We start from the raw sequence: 21,113 nt of genomic DNA, 5'->3' as shown, positions 1-21,113 counted from the left end.
GACCATAGAAAGCACAAAACGTGTGTTTGTGTGTCAAGACACATGGTTCTGTCCAGAGATTTCTTAGATGCAAATAACCCACTAGGTGGCACCACTGACAGCTGTGGCTCCATATAAAGCTAGGAGCAAGTTTATAACAAGGCAGGGAGCAAGATATTTCCATCAAAAAGCTCCCTCTGCAATGCAGTGACGTGTTGGATTAAATATATTGCACAGGATGAGACAGACCAACCTATAATTAAAGTGGTGTCGTAACATTTTGTGAAGTAATGGCAGCGTTTTGGATATTAACATCGTAAGCAACCAGCCAAAAACCGATCACTCATCATATGGCTATAAATCTGGTGTTAATCACTAGGAGGCCTTCTGTATTTTCACTCATTGCTTAACTTAGCTGACACAGACGTTAATTTTTTGTCTAGATGGCTGTCATGCAGGACAGTAACTCATGACAAAGCTCATGCACAGTTTCCCCTGAGTCTGCACAGATCCTTATAACAATGCTGTGGAGTTCACATGAAGAGCATAAATGTGTGCTAATTGATTATCTAAGCTCGACTGCTATTTTTAAAGACATATAATATAACGCACTTTTGATTTCACACAGTCAATTCCCATCTAAACAGCACTTGAATGCACCGTCAAGGGGCTGGTTCAGAAGACGGAGCTTGTGAAGGGGCCGTGAAGGCAGCATCAGACTCTGTACGGGTGTCACTGTCAGAGCGGCAGACTTGAGAGTTGCAACAAGTCGGTGCAGGATGGTGTGAACTTCACTGAGGACCCTGAACGAAACAGTTCTGACTTTGAAATTACAAATCTCTGGCTGAGTTCTGGAAGCTGGTGTTTGAACGCAACATTTTTATCACCTGCTTGATTTTTTTCATCACTTCATACTTGTTTTGTATGTGAGCGTCTGTGTGACAGTAAGAGCCGCTTTGACCCTGACATGGCCGAGGTACCGCCACAACAGGTCGAAATAGACCCGGAATTTGAGCCTCTCTCCCGCCCGCGATCCTGCACCTGGCCGCTGCCCAGACCGGAGCTCAACGACCCGGCCAGCTCCAACACATCCTCCCCGGCACCGTCGGTGCAGCAGGAACCGGGAGGAAACGCGGAGTTCATCAGTAACCTCGGCTTGTTGGAGGAGGACTATGAAGAGTATGCCGAGCAGAAACCGCCTTTGCCCTGCAACGATTTTCTGTGTCGGGAGGGAAACTGTGCGCATCTACATCACCGCCGCCACCACCATCATCTTCAGCAGCAGCAGCAGCTCCCGGGGCCGCAGCTGCCGCCTCATCAACAGGTGCCCCCTCCTGGGGTCTCACCCTTGAGCAGCTCCGGCCAGAGGAAGGGCAGCTCGTCCCGTCGTAACGCCTGGGGCAACATGTCGTACGCTGACCTGATCACCAAGGCGATAGACAGCTCACCTGAGAAGAGGCTGACGCTGTCTCAGATCTACGACTGGATGGTCAAGAGCGTGCCTTACTTCAACGATAAAGGAGACAGTAACAGCTCCGCGGGCTGGAAGGTGAGTGGCTGCGTGCGCGTGAGGCTTTCTTGTCAGTGTGAGTGCGCGCGCACAGAATCACCCAGCTGTTGAGGATGAACGTGCGGCGAAACCTCTCAACACTAAGAACATCATCCAAATCAAAACTAAAACTGTGAAACATGCGCGTGTGTAAATTTGGTGAAAGGAAGGTCAGGAGCTATTTAAAGTTGTTAAAGAATATTTAAAGAGAACATTGAATACCGTGCAACATCTGCTCTGCTTAATGTGGAGAAAGTGGGAAAAGATATCAGCAAAGAAACGTGTTTTTTTTTTTTTTTTTTTTTTTTTTTGTCTTTTGCAGTTTCATTTCTCTGTATTGCTGCGTAAAAAGCAGCAAAAAGTCACTTAAGTCACTGTAAGTCTGAACACAGTAGTTTAAAAACTGGCCCCATCTTATTCTGCTGAATACTGTCCTATTATTGGGAATAAATAGAGACTAATAGGCCTCAAGGTTTTCACACATAGAAAACTCACAGGTGTAAAATGAATGTTCTTAGCCTGTGTTTTTTTTTCTACTCCCCAACTGTCAGCTGCAAAATACCTGGTGTGACATCACCCATTGAGATGTGGTCAGTCCAACATGACTGAGCAATTTAACCCAGAGAGAGAGAGAGTGCACCAGCACCTTTCTGACCTGTATGTGTTTGCACAAATGGTTCTTTGATCCCATCTAGACAGCAGTGTGTTCACTTGGTTTGTGGAAGCAGAAACGCAGTTAACAGTTCAGCCTTAACATTACTGTCCACTCACTAAGTCCTGTCTGACAGGCAGCATAGATGAGTGCTTGGCTTTTTATTCAAAGCAAACTGTCACCTCTACCAGAATAGAAGTACATACACTTTGCTCCATTTTCAGTTGAAAACTCCTATTTCAGGCCAATATTGAGTGCACATTCAGTGGTCAGCGGTGGTCATTCACTAAGAAAGTGATACTTTTCCTCCCATTTTCCCTGTCAGGGTGAGAGAGAGAGTCAAAAAAAAATTTGTGTAAAAATGCAAAACAAGCTGTTTTTCTGAACTCATCTCAGATACCTTTGATATTTTGGAGTGGTTTCCTCTGTCAGTGGTAACACACACCTCTCTGCTGTGTCAGTGAGGAAACCTGCAGCTCTAAAGCAGTAGAGGACCAGCCAGCCAATCTGCCTGTAAACATCCTCAACATGAGCCTGAGAACAGTTCTCTCTGTACAACCCTGAAGTCGAGCACTGTACAAATAATGCCATGTTTAGTATGGAGGCTACTGAGGGCATCAGAGCAACCTTCAGCTTCATTACTGTGTGACAATAAGCCTTGACTGAGTGATGGTTGAAGTGTGGTTAATGTGCAGGAATACTGTGTAGATCAACACAAATATCAGATATATCTTTTCCTGTTCCCGAGCAAACAGTGGGAACAATCTCGTCTGCTATTAGCACAAAACACACTGACTCATGGTCTATGCAGGATTTCCACTGTCATGGAAAACCTGTTGCAGCCCTGAAATTTGAAAGCTGTGTTTTCCGGCCTGGAAATGTATTGGAAATATTTCATACAAGGGAGAAGTTGGCAAAGCAACATGTTAATCCAGGTCTTGATATTGTCTTGCCGAGGAAGTTACACAGCCGTGATGGATAGGAATGGACAAAAGCAGATAGAGAAAGTAAAAATGTACCCAAAGTAGAGGCTAATTAAAAAAGTTAAATTTGTATTTCAGTATGCAGCTCTCCCTCCAACCCCTGCATTCTCTTGAGACGTAATTTCAAGGTTATGTCAGGAAATGCCTTTGTGAACCTCAATCAAATATAGTTTGCATTGTTGAACACCCCCTTGTGAAAAGCTTCATCACAGCTTGTACCATGACTTACACCTCCCTTAACCTCCCCTTCCTCCTTTTCTTAGTCTTTCTGCAACTCTTCAACTGCACTTTGCTGCATATAGGTGCTCATATAGGTGGTGGGAATGCACGCGGAGTGTTGCCCGGGAAGCAGCGTGGAGCACACCGTTCGGAGCTCCTGCGACAATAACAGGAGGCGACACAAACAGCTCAATCAGTGTTGGGGAGTGTGTCGGAGGGGAAGGGGCTGGGAGAAGGGAATGCTGGGAACAACGTCAAACATCCTCCATTCCTGAGCCGTGCGCTCATATCTTTGTGTCCCTGTCTTCTAGAGTTTCCTCAGCGGATGCTACAGCTTGGAGAAAGGGATCGCTGCTCTTTATCCCATCGCTTCCTCCTCTGCCCTCTCTCAGGCCTTTTGCTGAAGGTGTTTGCGTTTGTTCAAGTGGAGTTCAGAGAGTTGGACTTTTCATAATAAGGCCAGTTGTGCTTTCAGTGCCAAGATCTGTAAATAACTGGCAGTGGTCCCTCTATATTTTTGAATAACACACTATCTATTCTTTCTATTTTATTTTACTGGTATTGATTTTAGAGTGCACCGTTTGTGATAAATGTCTGTAACAATAGCTACAATCAGTGACATCAAACCACAAGTGCAAACAACTAATCAGTGTCTTAAACTCATCATGCTGTGACTGAACAGGACAGTCATCACTGTTGGTCAAACGCTTTGGTCCAGACTGAAATATCTCCACCACATCGGATGGATTGCCATGAAATTTTCTTGATTGATTATCTCCAGAGGTTGAGCCCCTCTGACTGTGTCGATCCCTTGACTTTTCCTCTAGCACCACTGTGACATTCCCATTTGTGGTTTCTAGAGAAATGTCTTAACAACTGTTGCCACATACTTTCATGTTCCCCCACAGGGTGAACTGTAATAACTGTGGTGATCCTTTAACTGTTCATCAATACCCACATCAGATTAAAATTTCAGTTTGTCCAACACTTTAGTTTATGACCAAATACCTGCGCAGTTTTTTGACATCCCCATCATCCTCAGCTCATTATACCTGCATGCAACTAGCATGTTCAGCAGCGATGCGTTTAAGTGCAGCCTCACATGGCTGTAGACTTTCAGTCTGGTTTAAAGTCAATCATAAGTTGTTTGTTTTATCCTCATAACTAAATAAGTACATATATAATAACAAATATCCCAGATTTGTTGAGTGCAACCATCGAATACATGACATAAATCTCTTATGCCTGCTTCCAACACAAGGTCACCTACAGTTCAGTTGTGACGCTGAAAGGCACTTCAGCAGGGCAGAGACCTTCCAATGCAAGTGTTTGCACTGCAAGTAGCTGGACCCGCTACTTCATCCCGCTGCTAAAATGCTTCTTGTTATTGGTGAACATTTTACTCGCTTACTACCGAGCTCAGTGATAGAATGAAAGGTTCTGCTGCAGCCAGTCAATGAAGCCGCGGAGTCCTTATGGATTTTCATCAAGAACAATAGCTTCAGCTTGTTTATCTTTGATATTAAATCAACACATCTCTACTTCAACCTCTGCATTCCTAAATGTTGGCACACTCGCTGGGCCTTGGAACCACCGGCTAATAGTTATTTTTGCACTTTCCTGTTAAAAAAACACCACAGTCCCCCCACAATGAACTGTGATGCATTTCCTGCAGAGTGGATGGAAAACAGTGCCATGTGTTAACATCCCCGCCCTGCAAAACACGAGGGTCAGGGCTGGAAAAAGAGGAGGAACCAATAGGAGATGCCGTTTATGGATCATTTTTGTGCATTTAATTTTGTATGAAGTCATTTAATTCCAATCCGCATTCCCACAGCATGTTAAAAGAAATCATTAGTCAGCTTATTATTATGTTTTGTGTCATATCCTGGTTTTTGTATTGACTTTATAATCCACATGCGTGAGCGTCCCTGATTGTAATGACAGATAAAGATAAGCCAGAGACCTCATAGTGGGTGGAGGGCGTTGAGTTTGTACATCGATGATTATACCACTCCGCCCAGAAAACTGAAGGTGGGTGGAGGGCAGGGCGAGGGCGATGCTGCTGCCGCTACAGCTTCCTGTCTCCCTCATGTCATGGAGATTTTTTTTGTTTTCCCTCTAAAAATTGCTTAGTGATCGTGGTGCTTTTGCCACAAGAGAGGCCCCCCCCCCAGCCAACTGGGTGGACTGGTTCCCCTGGGATAATGGTTGTTCTATGAGTGGCAGTGCGCAGCACCCAAGGTACTTTACCATCTTACTGGTTCCGCCATTGTTTTTCTCAGTGAACTGTGACCTTAAATAATGGAACAGGAAGTAGCACCCCTGAGTTTAACTGGCACAGAACTTCTGCGTGCATGTAAATTGCAAGAAAGTACAATTGAACTTGTTACGGGTGAAGTGTGTAAAAGCCATTGGTTCATAGTGCTATACAGATATAAGACAGTTTGGGTATTTATGTACCAGTGCTTTATGGATTACTATGCAGTTTTGGCGGCAGCCTGCAGTAATGTGTGCACTCACTGCCGTTGTGAAGAGGTTTATCTTACCATCTCATTTAACACAGTGTGAGATCAGTAGCCTGTTGATTGTGCCATCTGGTGCCTGATGTTTGCATACTGTGAAAACTACTGACAGACCACACTGACGGTATTTATTCAGGAGGAGCTGATTTGCTAAGTGGAAAATCTCACTCTACCACCATTTACACAACACCCCTCAGACCAAGTGACAGCAGATGAAAGTGCCTGCTGGTTGAGTGCGAGTTACATGTATGATTGTGCATGATGGTTCCATGAATTAACATTTTCCCCACAATGGCTTCAGTTACTGACTTTGATCCTGCCGAAATAATTTGACCAATGAAACGATACAATACTCTAAATATATAATACACAAGTATTAACAAAGGAATGAATCACTGCTACCAGAAATTGAAGTTTATTCCACAGATAACCCACGTAAATAAGCCTTAGTCACGCCAGATGGTCTGCCGCTTTGGTCCATACTGAAATATCTCTACAACTATTGGATGGAAACTTTTAATCTAGCATCAGAGCACCTTGATTTATGTCATTTTCATTTGCTTCACCTGCATTTTGTGTTGAGTGCAAATTACTGTAGCAAAACTGAGCATCGTCATTGCGAGCATGGTCGCATGCTGACGTCTGTATTAGGTCCAAGCACCCCTGTGTATTCAAGAGCCTCAGAGATGAGCTAGAATGGCTGTAGACTATTCAAATTTGTCGAAACAATTAGAAAATTTCCAGTTTAATTGTTTCTTCTTTCTGTTGAGTCAATTTTTAAATGAATCATCCTGAGAGTGCTAAATTGTTGGCGTGTGAATTAGAGAGGATACAAAATAAGTTACTAAAAGAAGAAAAAACAAACCCAGAACAACTGCCAGCTATTTGTCTTGGGATCACAAGGTTAAAAAGGGAGGTCTGCCCTGAACTTAAGAGGCCCACTGAAAGCTTCAAGTAACCCCATGAAGAAAGGGAGGCTTGGGGCAGGGGCTTTCAAAGAGGAGCAGGGAAGGAGAGAAGGAGGGGAGCAGTCAGCTGACTGGCTGGCTGGCTGTGGGCTGAGGCCTGTGTACAGTCTGCTGTTACACGTGTGTGAGTCTGTGGAATCTGTGGCATGTGGGTTTCTGCATTGTCCTCCACCCTGCGCAGGACAATAATCCCTCTCTATATTATGTTCAAAAAGAACCTGGCCTCACATCCATTATGCAAAATATAAAGGACGTGGGTGTGGAGGGAGGCAAAGAAATATGGTGTGAAGAAAGAGAAACGGGATCAATAGTAATTGAGATTAGTGTCCAATCCTGCAAACAACAAGTTGGCTTTTTTTTTACCCAGTAAAGTGTGCAAAGAATGTCACTCTCAAGATTAGGCTGAGAGAGATTAGAGATGAAGTTTAATCACCTTGGTATTTCTGAATATTTAGTGTGATTCATGTATAATCATGCGTCCTTTTTTAATCAATAACACATCACGTGAGGATGTTTAACTGTGTCTGTCATTCTCTTTGGCCGCCACCTTGTTTATCTACAGCTGAACCCCGAACACAAAGCTCCCCATCCCTTTTCATGGTCCCCCTTTGAAGCCATTGCAGAAGTAGGTCACTCAGTTTGATGCTCAGTGTTAATGAAGCAGCCTGCATTGTGCCTGGAGTCAGGGAGAGGCGACCTGCTCTCCACAATGAGCTGCAAGGCTCTTCTTCTTCTGCGGGCGCGCTCGCCTTTTTACCGCCCTGTAACAGAAAAGTCAGGTCCCACGCTCATTTTCAACTCTGCTTGCGCTTCCTGGGTCAGAGGAAAAAGGGGGGAGGGGTGCACAGGAAGACACTGTCAGGAAGTGGCTCGTCCTTTTACTGTAATCTCTGCAAATGCTACGCTCTCCTCTTTACACCAGATATACGACTGCTTTTGTAGTGGTTGTAATATGACTGACATTTCTAACTGTCAGCCATCTACAAGTTTTTTTTTTTTTGCATACTGTGTTCAGCAAAATCATGCAGTGCAAGATGAAGACGCAGTGTGTTTACGATGCACATGTTAAATCAAGCAGTGTCAACTTGTCATACAAGATTGATTATTGTTATGGGGTTTTGGGTTTTTTTTTGCTTTTTTTATTTAGCAGCTGGTGACATAGCACCTGGTATCACGTGACCATGTGTGCTCTTGTGCCCATCTTCAATGTTAATTTGACAAGAATAATATTATCAACATGATCGTGCAGCAGAATTGTATCATCATGATATGAACACATTGTGTCTACGTTTTATAAAAGGAGTGCTTCTGACCAATTAGAAATAATAATTAACAATATTAGGTATTTACGTTTCTGTCTTACATGAGTTTTGCCCGGTGCCATTCTTACACTGAACATCGGTTTCATTATCTCATATGCGAGTGCATACATTCAACCATATCCGTGTAACTGTAAAAATAATCATTCATGCTGTGATGCTGATTTCAGACATATCACCCCCGTATCACTAATAGGAAGCCACTCTGTGAATTAACTTTGTGAGCAGTCAGCTAATTAGCAGAAGTGAGCAGAAAAAAAGCAGAAGAATGTATTTCCTACATGACCGAGAGCTCTGGAAGCCAACATTTGGATGAACAACAAACTGGTCAAGAAGTTTGCCCCAGCCGCATTGGTCAATGGCAGCCAAAAAGATTAGCATACTTCCTTATTTCACTGTTAATGTGTTTTTGATTTATGGACAATTGTTCCACTTGTTTCCTCATTCTTTCTACAACTTTTGTTTGAAAACCTCTGAGGCAGAAACGAGGGCAGCTCCGAGGGCGGTTGCACCCATCGCTGAGGTCAATGAAGCTCTGATTAGAAGTACCAAAATTTTAAAAAAAAAAAAAAAAAAAAGGTTACGCAACGCTAGATCACAGCAAAATAAATCAAATGCGAGAATATCGAGCTGAAAGCAAGACAATGCAGTTGTGTAACAATAATTTGTACTATTATGCACTCAGCGGCACTCACAGCAACAAACATCAGCTAACATCTCAATATTTATCACAATATCAACATTCAATATTTTTGTGACTGTAACTGCATGAGGCCACTGCTTGTAATCGATGCAGATATATACAGATGCTTTATCGCCGTTAGTCTTTCATCACTAACTAAACACAAGGCTTCATCATTCATATAAAACTGAGTTACTGATTTGAGTAGCAGCTGGTCTCCAGCAGTCAGTCTCCTGGGGGATCCTCTGTCCTGTCTGTGGTTGTGTCTGGCACTGTATGTAAAATGTTTGGACCAGTTTCAAGCGAGGCCACTTTCACTGTGGCTGCACCTGTCCCTGCAAACCGGGCCCTGTTTGTTTACTTACCCTGCGACCGTTACTGCAAGCCTCATGCTTCGCTACACAAGCAACAGCAGCTGTGTCAGTTTGATTGTTTTGAAGTCGAGTAGGAGGAGTCCTTTCATTCCGCAGCAGTTTGTTTTGATGATATTGATCACATATGATTTAGAGAGCATTGGGTGCATTTGAAGTCTTCTAAGTGCTAACATGAGCCGGGCAGCAGCAGGTGGACCCACAGCAGCTCAGCCTATAGAGAGACAACTGGTTTCTGCTGCACTGTATTTACTGCGTGCTATTCAACATGTGGCATTACGGAGGGCAAACTGAAAATAGATTATGTCAGAAGTAAAAAAATCTTTCCCATGTCTGGCGTCCTTGCACCCGCTGACCTAGGACCAGTGTGACATTAAAACATACCTATTCTTCTGGGTAGTGCAGGCTTCTGTCAGATGCGACAAGCTCCTCGCAGAGCTTTCTTTTTCACATGAAAGTTGTATTTTCTTAGCACATAAAAGTCATTAAAGGCTAGTAGCAAGAATCTAAAGAGATCTTTGGTTGCTACAAAGCTTTGAAAATACATCTGAAGCACACAAAAATGTGCATGCCTCCACCCCCGCACACAAACACAATGCGAGATATTTTGTCCTCAAGTCAAAAGCGGTAAAGGCAAAGCAGAATTATATGACAATAGATTACTCAACAATTACGTATGTTTCTTACAGACGTCTATAATCTGTGTCTGGGAACTTCCCTGGTTGCCAAGAAAGGTCAGTAAAGATCATGTAGGTTTCTTAATGCCCCACATTCACATGAGCTACAGGTGCCCACATATTTTACCACTTCAAAGCTGGTTAAAAAGTGAGGACTATAACAATTCACTTTATAGAGAAGTTTAGCAACAATGACACATACAGACCAACTTGGGTTGGGCTTTCAGAGACATAATGTGTGAGTGGGGCACCTCCTGACTTAGTGAGGCAGGGGATGTCTTTTGTTCTCTTTGGGCTGAGGTGAGGTCTGTCTCAGACAAGGATTATCCCAGGCCGAGCAGAGAATAGTCTTTCCCAAGACCCAGTCATGCAGTCTGTGATCTATTGTGGGCTCTGATCAGAGGGTGTAGATATTTGCATATCACTAGTGATCACAGCCGTGTGAGCAAGACCTGTCCTCTGGTTAGAATCTGTGCAGCACACCGCTCAAATCTCCCTCCACTAGTGACTCATTTCCTGTCGTCTGTTGCAGGTCGAGATCATGTAAAAAGAGGGGGTAAAAAAAAAAAAAAAGCGGGGGGGGGGGACAAAAGGTCATGAATCAAATGAGCACAAGTCAGATTGAGATTTTGTGGCCCTGCAGTGAGTGTTAACGCCACCTCAAGTCTGCCCAGTGTGCATGTGCAGGATGTCCTCTGACACAGGAAGCCTTATTTAAAAGTCAGTGGAAGAGAAGGGAGGAGTCCGGTTCAGGAGAGGGGGGTGGGGGATGGGAGGTTCTGCTGCGGTGAGTCAGAAAACAGACAGTCCGGCCCGGCACGTCACATCTGATGCTTCTCCTCCTCTCTCTGTTCCTGCTCCATCCAACCTGTTTGCATGTCTCTGTCAGCGCCGGCTGAGGAGCTCGTGTTCAGCACACAGTGAACTCATTGACCCCAGCTCTGCCAGCAAAAACATCTCGCTCTGTCACCCTCCCCAGCCTCCCCAGCCTCACTTCGAACTCCATAACCTCCCCTCACATTCTTTTTAAATAAAAAATTCTCATTCGTGCACAGCCCGCTGCCTTTACTCCTAGGATCAGCCTTCACAAGGCTGCTGTTGATGTATAGTCTGAGGATGTATTACAGCCGTCATCCAAAGGGATTCTCACAATATTTTTAAGCTTGTTCCACAATTCTTAATCTGGTTATGCAGCTACTTAAAATGAAAATGTATTTATTTGGTCACTTTATAGAGCCATCGTCAATATGAAATAATCCTTTAAATATAGGTCTTTTTTCTACTCTGAAGTTAGAAGTATTAATGTTATTTAAATTAATAATTGGGTAATAAATCAAAACTAAACAAGACATGATTCTGTGATATTAACATGATGGAATCTGAGTCATATTCTGACTGAAAGTCAACGTTTCAGAGACACACTCAGACAATCAGTCCATTGTTTTGAATGTGTGTCTTTATCTCCATGCTTTGTATATCCCTGTTGAATCCTGTGGTTGAGGACATCTGGCTTTACTAACTGCAGGGAGCTGCTTTGCGTTCACATGGGTATTCAGGGGAAATTCCCTGCAAGTACGTCTTGTGTTGTACTTTGGTCTTTTATTGTACCCATCCCATCCAGCGCAGCAATGAGTTTCATATTAGGAAGATGTTGTCTGGAGAGACCAGGCTGTACAGTACGGCGTGCCCCGTGTGACCATGTCTCTGCTGCTCGACCAGCGTTGTTTTTCTTCCTGAGAGAATTACCGCAGGAGGCGCCTCTGCGTCCTTTTTAGGGTTCATAACATAGCATTAGAGAAAATGGACTGAATGAGGCTTTAGGTGTATACATGTTAGCACAAGGACAAATGTGACCACATAGAAAAAAATGTGCAGGTTGGTTAAACCCAAAGTAATACAGTCTGTCTTATTCAGGAAAGTTTCTTTGAATGTACTCTTTCAGTGGCCTAGTTTTCAAGCTAGGTCTCTGGGTTTCAGACGAGACACAGACACCCAGAGGCGTCTGGGTGATCTTTATGCATTTCACCAACAGCTGGGATGATTCTGAGTTTGTCTTTGTCAGCTAAAGTCATTGTCAGTTTACTGTAGATACAATTTTGGTGATGGAAGAGATGTTAAATATACATGTGTTCGGTAGCATGCCTCCTAAATTTACCCACGTTTCTTGTTTTTCATGTGCTGTTTTTTCAGTTTGGTTGAACAGAGCTGCTGGTGGTGGAGGGTTGGCATAGGGCTGTGCAGATAAAACATGATGGAATTCATATGTTTTTGGCCTACAGTGAGGAGGGAGTAGGATGACCACCCTAATAAACTCCAACATGGGACTTTTCAAAGCAGGCGTTCAATACGTAGCTTCACGAAATGCATTTTAAATAAAGATATATGATGTATTTTCCTCATCGAGCATGTCTGCCGTTCCCTTTCAGTCATTTTATCTTGTAGACGTTCCACCTTTAATTATGCTCAGTCAAACAGTCAAAAAGCACTCACATGCTAACTTTAAATAAACTGTTGTTTTGGCTGGTGGTGGCCATATATTGTTTGTACTTTTCTTTCATTATAAGTTCCTGTGTTTGGGGAAAAATCTGTTCAGTTATGCTGTTGTGCGTTTAGTCTGTTTGATGCCATCTTATTTTGTCCACTTATACGGTAACAGATACTGCACTCTGGCTGTACTGACATCTGTCTTGCAAGCGTACCAAATATTTATTTAGTGTAAAATAAATGACACCACATACCCTATCCGTCCCTCGCTCCCTCATGCCAAAGTAACCAACTTTTTTTGCTGGAGAGTACGAGGAAGGACTGGAATGGGCTCAGCAGACATAATATTGTTAATGGAGGATGCATACTTCCTGTTCACTTGCTGGCTTTGACTTCACACTCAACTACCCGCTTCTTCTCCACTCTGTATGGAAAATGACATTGACCAACTTGTTGCTCAGTGTCATAGAAATCATCTACGGAAAATAAATCCTGTTGTGGAGTAAATTTGAGGCCATTGTCTACTGTGACGTCCACAGATAAGTCACAAATGATTCACTTTTTTCCCATCCAGAACTCCATCAGACACAACCTGTCCCTGCACAGCCGCTTTGTGCGCATACAGAATGAGGGAACGGGAAAAAGCTCCTGGTGGATGCTGAACCCAGAGGGGGGAAAGAGTGGAAAGTCACCTCGACGCAGAGCAGCCTCCATGGACAACAACAGTAAGCTGGCCAAGAGCAGAGGAAGGGCCACAAAGAAAAAGGTATAGTCCCTCTTTTATTAACACTACACTCACATGCAAAATGTCATTCTATATATAATTTGGACATATATTTTTTCTCACAATTCTCACTGAGCTTAGCTTAGCATAAATACTGGAAACAGGGGGAACAGCTAGCATGGCTCTGTACGAAGGTAAGCAAAAACCGAAGTGTAAAAACATGTAGTTTTACAGGAGGGTATGTGCAGGAATCTTGGCTCTAACCTCTCATAATGCTAAAATAATCTAACTGGTAGCTGGTGGCAGGTTCTGATGTCAGAGTGGTATTGCTGTTCTCATCTAACTCAGCAAGAAAGCAAATAAGCGTATCCTTGAAAAAACTACTCCTGTAGTTTTGATGTTCAGTTAATGATACACTTGTAATTTTTATGGCCGCCCATGTGACCTTTTAATGTTTTTCTATCCTTAGATGGCTGTACAGGAAGGGGTTGAGGGAGGAGCAGGCAGCCCTGGCTCCCAGTACTCTAACTGGCTGGGAAGCCCAAACTCTCACAGTAACGAGGACTTTGAAGCCTGGAGTTCCTTCAGGACACGCGCCAGCTCTGACGCCAGCACCCTGAGCGGTCGTCATTCCCCTTTCCCTTCTGAACAGGATGACCTGGGGGACTCTGATAGCCACATGATGTATCCTGGAGCGGCGGGGACCAAGATAACCTCCACCCTGCCCAGCCTGTCTGAAGTGGCTGGATCCATGGGTCAACATGGCTCAGAGAACGTCATGGAGAGTCTGCTGGATAACCTGAACCTGCTGTCTCCTAAACCCCCCCAGCTGGGGTCTGACTCCTCACCTTCCCCAAATGCTGCTATGTTTCAGAGTAGCCCCTACAGCTCCACAGGCTTGACCCCACAACCACAGGACTACCGTAAGTGCATGTACAGCCAGGTGAGGATGAACTCCCTGTCCCCTGCTCCTATGCAGACACTCCCCGAGGCCAAGCCGGGCTTTGGGGCTTATGAGAACCAGTATATCTGCCCTGCTGGCCTCCTCAAAGAGCTGCTAACCTCAGATGCAGAAGCCAGTAGGGACATGATGGCCTCTAGGGATACACAGGTGTCGCAGGTTGGGAGGGGAGGTTGCCTAATGCCCACTTACAGCAGCCAGAGCCGCATGGGGGGTCATAACGAAGTAAAAATGATGAATCCTCACCCAGTTCCTCATGTAAATCCACGTGTTATACATAGACAGGGTCCTTCAACCTCACGAGACTTGAATACCTGTAACATGATCCCGCTGACTAGTCTGACTAGTCTTTCAGGGGCCCCTCCTCGAATGACCAGCTTGAGGACATGCATGCAGCTGCCTCATGGACACCCTGCACACACTAATGATGTTTCGGCAAGCTATGGCAGCAACAATGGCTACAGGGAACTTAGCTTGGTTCATCCACACAGTCATCATCAAGAGCGGCTGCCCAGTGACCTGGACAACATGTCCATTGAGAGGTTTGAATGTGACATGGAGACTGTCCTCCATGACACCCTCATGGATGGCGGAGCACTGGACTTTAACTTTGACCCTGCAACTACATCTCATGGGTTTCCCCAGAGGGTGAAGACCACCACACATAGCTGGGTTTCAGGCTAGGATGCAGGGTGGATCACAAACTGGTGAGAATGACAGTTAGTCTTGAAGTAAGTGCATATATTAAAACTATAGTAAATACAATGTCCTGAACATTTTCCATTCTCCCTCACAGGTTTTTCTCAGCATCACCTTCATTCAGAGATTGGACAGTATAAATCCAAAGAAGCCATCACCATCACTCTCCACAGAGCATCTGACAACATTGTCTTGAGTTGCAGCTCCATGTATAACAGTGCATGTTATTACTTGACATTTAAGAGAGTAAACAAGAGACGTTTATCATGATGCCGATACTGAAATAAGACACAAGAGCAGTGAACATGCTTAAAAGCATTTTAAGATAGCTCCACAGAGAGAAAATGAATGAGAAACAACATAACTATCCTTGTTTACAATAGCCTGTCAAAACTGGAAATATGTATATATTTGTTTATTTTTCTGATTCATGGCATATAGAAAATATACAGTAAATTACGTTTGACAGAAAACAGTATTAGAGTGGCTTACTGATGTCTCCAAATGCACCATTTGTGGCCAGTCTGCTACATTGGGCCAACACTGCTCAATCACTGCTTGTTTTAAGACAGTGTGTGCAGCAGTTGATAGGCCCAGCTGAGAATACCTGTGGGGCTCCAGGGTGCGTTGAGGACACAACAGTTCAGTAGAAGTTAGTGGCCACATGCTGCTCTGTAGGCAGTGGAAAAAGTTTAATACCATCGTATTTTGGGGCCAACACAGCAGCAGCAATACTTCTTAACCACTGGACCAGTGCTTAAAATGTTAGATATAATTTGAAAATGGCACCCAAATCATTAAAGGAAGACTTGATATCACATTCTCTTGATTCCAAAACCTGCTGACTCTGACATTCTATATCACGATCAGTGACAAGAATGTCGGTTTTTAAGGGTTCAATTTGAGAAGATCATTTGAAGTGAGATCATTAGGCTAAATAGGCTTAAAAGGATGTGTGTTGCTATGCAGATGATACACCGGTTTATCAAGCAGAACCTGGTGGATCACCTGCATTGTGACACATATCCTGAAAATATGATTCTACACACAGCTTAAATGCTTATAGACAGATGTGGAGGTACACAAGTTTAGCACTCAAGCCAAACATCTCCTCAGCCGTAGTTGTCATTTAGAGACTGTGAGACGAGCTGCATCTCTGAGTGAAATGAATTTGTCATTCATGTAGAGTATGAAGGTATTTATTAATGTTTATATTTTAATTGTAGCTGTTGGATTCTTGCTTTGTACTTTGTATGCTTGTAAAAATGTGTGTGCCCATGCTGTACGTACAATATATAGGCCCCCACTATATTTGAGTTAAATACTGTTAACCTGTATTTTGATCAGTTATACTATCATCAAATAAGGAAATTACACATACATTAGAGATGTTGCCCTCTGAAAAAAAAAGAATTGAAAACCACATATGTTAGACAAACTGAAGAAAACGTCTGGCCGTCACCTGACTTCAGCTGCGTGATACAGAGGCTGGTGATGAAATCCTAAACTGAAATGGATGATGGCTGTCAATGTTTAAATGGCTCAGCACAGGATTTGCTTGCTATTTACTGTTATTTCCCAGCAGCTACAGCCTTTATGCACCAAAGAGTCGTCTCCTCTACCAGACACATTTCACTGTGCCTACATGGTCTCACAGACTTAAAATGTTGTACATAGTCTTTTCTTTAGTAGAGCATTTTTGTATATGAAGGGTTTACAAGACTAGTATTATATAGTGTGTATGATTGTGTTAGAAATGGTTGTTTACATATCTCAGTGCAAACTATATCAATAAATATATAACAACTCGTACCTCAAAATATTTTACCTCTGAAGTGTTGAAGCAATTATTCCTGCCATTTTCCTCAGTGAGCAATGTATTGAATTTGTCTTTTGTTTTTGACATAGTTTTGTACATATATTTTGTATTTGATTGATGCTGTTTGGACCTGTTCAGAGTGATCTGTCGTGTGCCTTTGTATCTCTGTTTTCTTGTGTTTGAGGATTATAGCCATTAGTTTCTAGTAAATATTTTGTGACAGCACAGTAAATCATTTCAACCATGAATTCATGTGAAATTATTCATTTTGAAAGACTGTTTAAAAATGCATACTCACCTGTTCAGACAAAACTCAAGGAAAGGAATTCAGTAAACAATCTAATTGTGTAGTGGAATTAGAAGAGTACTTCTGTAATTATTAAAATTGATCAAAAATAAATGTGTGATGGGAGCATTTTATCATGGGGTCAAATAGTTACCTGACACAAATGAGATTTTCTAATGCTTAAGAAAGAGCTTGAGCCTGTTATATTTCCTTATAAAAAGAGAATATAGTGCATTTTTACATGTGTCTTTGACATTACAGAAACGATGTACACACACATTTTCAGGAAAATGGCATCAGTCTTATTTTGTTGTCATATCCACATCCAGGTATTTTTGAAAGAATGCTGTTTTCTATGTAACCCGTTCAATGCATAAATCACCATGTGAACTTGCAATTAAAGGAAGAAAAGCAAAATGTTAATTGTATGTCTTTATTGAAGCAGTGTTTTAAGATAATACGTCGAAGTCCCCAATGACGGACCCAAATGCAGAACACGGACGCAGGAGACAAAATGAGGTTTAAGAAGGTTTAATGGAGATACAGGCAGGCAGATGAGAGCAAACACAGAAAAATACAAAATCACTTGAAGTAACAAACTGTTTGGCTTCAAGATAGCTACCACTGTGGTTACAATACTATTTCCAGGGACAAGTGTGAGAAAAACCTGGGCTGATGCACTGGAAGGCTGATGAACTGATGAATGGCAGGTGTGCAGGCCAAGAGAGGTGATGAGCTGATTGATGGCAGGTGTGCATTAGGAGCAGCGCTTGGAGCCAGGAGGGAAGCCACAGCCACACCATACACACTCACACAGCCTGTTTGCATCATTTGTGGGGACGTAGACTTACATAACCACTTCTTGCCACACTAACCCCAACCTTAACCCAAGTATTCACCCTAAAATATGAAAGAACTGAAGGCATGGCCGTGACGAAAGTTTTGAGTCTACTCACTAGTATATCACTTTGGTGTCCATTCACACATTATTTTTAGGGTGAATTTCTTGTTCAGGAGGCCTATTTCAGGCCATGAATTGAATACATTTTCAGGGAAAATTAAAACAGAATTGTGTCTTTTTCAGGAGTTTACCAGTACAGAAACCTCAGATTTGTGTTTATGTCTATAAAATTCAGTAATTTCTGCCAGTTTTTATATCTTTTTTCCTCAGCTCTGTGCATATGGTCAGTGCTTGTTAGTCACAGAGTCACAACAGTGCTTTCACTTTGACTAAGATAGCTGTGCTGTCACCTTTACTTTACATGTTAGTTTATGTTGCTTTCATCAACTCCCGCTTCAGTCTAAGAATTTCAGACCCACCGGAAAAACTTTTTTTCTCCTTCTTTCTTTGTTCCTTTTCCATTTCTCTCCCAATTTATCTATTTTTTCTTCTTTCTTTCTTTAGACTGTAATTTTTAAAAACATCTTGACCGAGCGTGACTTGAAGTTATTATGCAACTCCAGACACAGAGAATCTTAAGCAGTGAGGCTGGCTCTGAGGAATGAGGCTCGTGCAGGACAGACACCCATCATTAAGCACACATGCAGCCCACATGCTGTCATCCAGATCCTCAGATGTCAAGCCAGGTCACACGACTCACTGAGTGCTTCAGTTTCAGGTCACTTAGACTGGGGATTTTTGGGACACAAAATTATACAAAAATAGAAATACCATGTCAAATATGAATCTTATGCTCAGAGTATGCTCTCTTTTGTTATTCAGCTGTCCTTTAAAGTATGTTATGTTTCCTCCAATGACTGAGACAATTAGTCAGTCACCACATCTTACAGCAGGCGTGAAGATGTGCAGGTGTCACTCAAACTGCTCGTGACTGCTGCCGACCCTACTGCTTATCACCACAGTTCACTTTGGGCCAAGAGAAGTTCATTAAGGTTGATGATATCTTCATGTTTTCATAGCTTGTATAAGGAAAGTGTCTTTCGGCAAGACACACAAACCCCTGAGTCATGCAGCTGTTACCTTAAATGACAGTTGAACATTTGCTTTTGGAAAGGGCAATAAATGAAAGAAACGAGTTGTTGTTGATTCACATTATATTAGCTAACAAAAACATACTGTACTTCGAGCGCACTGTCTACAAATACTTTCCAGGTTACCAGCCCAGGGGCTGCCCGATTACAAGTTCTCTGGGTTCTCCACAAATTCAGATCACTATCAGAGCACATTATCTCTCCCTCCTACTGGCACTCAACCCTTCTCCACAGTTACTAAACTAACTGACACTGAATGTGACCTGGGTTGCTGTTGGGGCCTTAACAGAAGGTTATCAAAAGCATTAGTTAGAGCAGCTTGAGACCACACTTGAAGGCAAGATGGAAAGCTGTCTTGATCTGTGTCTTCGTAGCCTTCAATCAATTAATCATACAGATTAATTGCAAACACTTTAGAATAGCCCTATAACAAAGACGTTCATGATGTTGCATGTATCTCTACATAGTAAAAGTGAGGAGAATAGCTGTGTGAAGAATGAAAAAGTTTAAACGTCAGTCAGATATTTACTGACTGACACAGTGACAGCCTAAATTGGCCACACCTGACCAATCAGTGCCTGCAGTGCAGTTAAATGACCAGACGAGCACTTCGTTTGAATCATACTGAGATCTTAACAGTCCTCTCGTTCTTCTGCAGGAGCCACATTTGCCTTCGTGGAGCTAAATAATTTCTGAGCTTCATGTATCATCCATCTATTGTGCGCTAGAAACTCTTTTGTGGCGACTAGAAGCAAAAGAGTCTTCATAGAATAGTACCATAATCATCACATATAACCATGTTTCTCTTTGCACAGGTCATTTTAGTCTGTCAATGCTTCTAGTAGGCCCACTGCAGCTCGTGGTGGCTGGTGGACTCACTTTTGATGGTGAGGGACATGGTTTGTGGCTGCACATTTTATTAATCAGGTGTTATCTTTCACAGGGCTGCAACAATAGGTGTTGCAGCTGTGCTCCAACTGTCTGTCGCCTCCTATTCTGTTTTAAAGTTTTACAATATGCTCTTCATAAACAGTTATGGCAGTGAACCCACACTGAGCCCCTTCAGTGGTCAGAGGTTAATTCCAGGTATTGGCCACTCCTTTGCATTACATTAATACAGTCAACATACTGAGAGAAAAAGAACATGTTAATGCCAGATAAATATAAAGCTTCTTGCACTGTTAGTAGTAGCTGTGGTGCAAAATGTTGAGAGAAATGAAATGATCACCCATAGCTAATGACACAACTTCAGACAGTGCAGTCCCCATGAAGAGAAGCAAGAAAAATAATCATGATCACCACTACCACAGGACCTTTGGACTGCCAGGAGGAGGAGGATTTCAAGGCCGGAGTGGTGGGGACCCAGGGAGGGAATGTTGGTGGGGAACAGCAACAATGGAGCCGGGTTCAGCAGCCTCTACAGACATCATGGCTGCCCGAGGAGACCAAAGAGGACGTTGACGGAGGAGGTTGAGAACAGACAAAGAGTGACCGTGCAAGAGGCCGAACAAAAGTAAATATCTGACGAACTTTTATTCATCGGTGAGAGCGTCGTCAAATAAAAGGCTGCATGACAGACATCGAGCTGGCCTTCTTGCTGTTGGACTTGTAAAAAAAATGTTAACTGACATGCGAAGTTATGTGTTGTGTTGCACTTGTTTGGTGTTTGGCTGGGTTATCAAAGTTTGATCATAGGTAATATAATCATAGCAAATGCACTTCCAGCTGTCCATATTTATGACAGTGGTAGAAAAGTGAAATGCTCCACTACACTGAAGGGGCACCAGATTGCAAAAATAGCAGTTCTTACATGATGTGGTTTTAAAATGTCAATTTTCTTCTACATGCGCAGGAGATGATTAAGATTCTTTATCAAACCAGACCACAACCCTGGAGTTTTCACAGAACATCTGTGAATGTTCGAGTAGCTGCTGACTAAGTTCAGCATTCACAGCTTGAACAGGTGTGAACGCTTAACAATGCGAACAAATTGTAAAATTCTCATCTTCGTGTCTAATGTGTTTCCTGTTGCAACCTGAAGTCTTTTCTCACAGTTAACAGGTTTTATTGAGGATAGGAATTATTCGAGCATATTTTGTTGAAATACCAGATGGAACAGGAAAGAAAGCACATCATTAAAGTGTCTCAACATTTATTCACGCTTTGGTTTCTGTCAGACGTGACAAACTTGATGTCAGTGATATCGGGTTCATTTCCTGTATGA

At 42.9% G+C, this 21,113-nt stretch overlaps 1 protein-coding gene across 1 annotated transcript; it reads left to right on the top strand.

The window, feature by feature from the left end:
• The first annotated feature begins 770 nt into the window (after nucleotides 1-770).
• LOC143332804 (forkhead box protein O1-A-like) lies at nucleotides 771-17,102 on the top strand. Its single transcript, XM_076750604.1, has 4 exons — nucleotides 771-1,528; nucleotides 12,983-13,174; nucleotides 13,602-14,800; nucleotides 14,890-17,102. The coding sequence occupies exons 1-3, from the start codon at nucleotides 947-949 to the stop codon at nucleotides 14,775-14,777; spliced, it is 1,950 nt and encodes a 649-aa protein (XP_076606719.1). The 5' UTR covers nucleotides 771-946; the 3' UTR covers nucleotides 14,778-14,800; nucleotides 14,890-17,102.
• Nucleotides 17,103-21,113: the final 4,011 nt, after the last annotated feature.

The sequence above is a fragment of the Chaetodon auriga genome, chromosome 15 (assembly GCF_051107435.1).
Source record: "Chaetodon auriga isolate fChaAug3 chromosome 15, fChaAug3.hap1, whole genome shotgun sequence".
In the NCBI taxonomy this organism is placed as follows: Eukaryota; Metazoa; Chordata; class Actinopteri; order Chaetodontiformes; family Chaetodontidae; genus Chaetodon; species Chaetodon auriga.
Note: the sequence above shows the minus strand (reverse complement) of the source record. Positions and strands in the feature narration are given on the sequence as shown.

Excerpts from the sequence above, each read along its gene's own strand:
- LOC143332804 (XM_076750604.1), top strand. The coding sequence starts at position 947 with ATGGCCGAGGTACCGCCACAACAGGTCGAAATAGACCCGGAATTTGAG. Across the intron at positions 1,529-12,982 it reads ACAGCTCCGCGGGCTGGAAG|AACTCCATCAGACACAACCT; the intron begins GTGAGTGGCTGC and ends TTTCCCATCCAG. Across the intron at positions 13,175-13,601 it reads GAAGGGCCACAAAGAAAAAG|ATGGCTGTACAGGAAGGGGT; the intron begins GTATAGTCCCTC and ends TTCTATCCTTAG.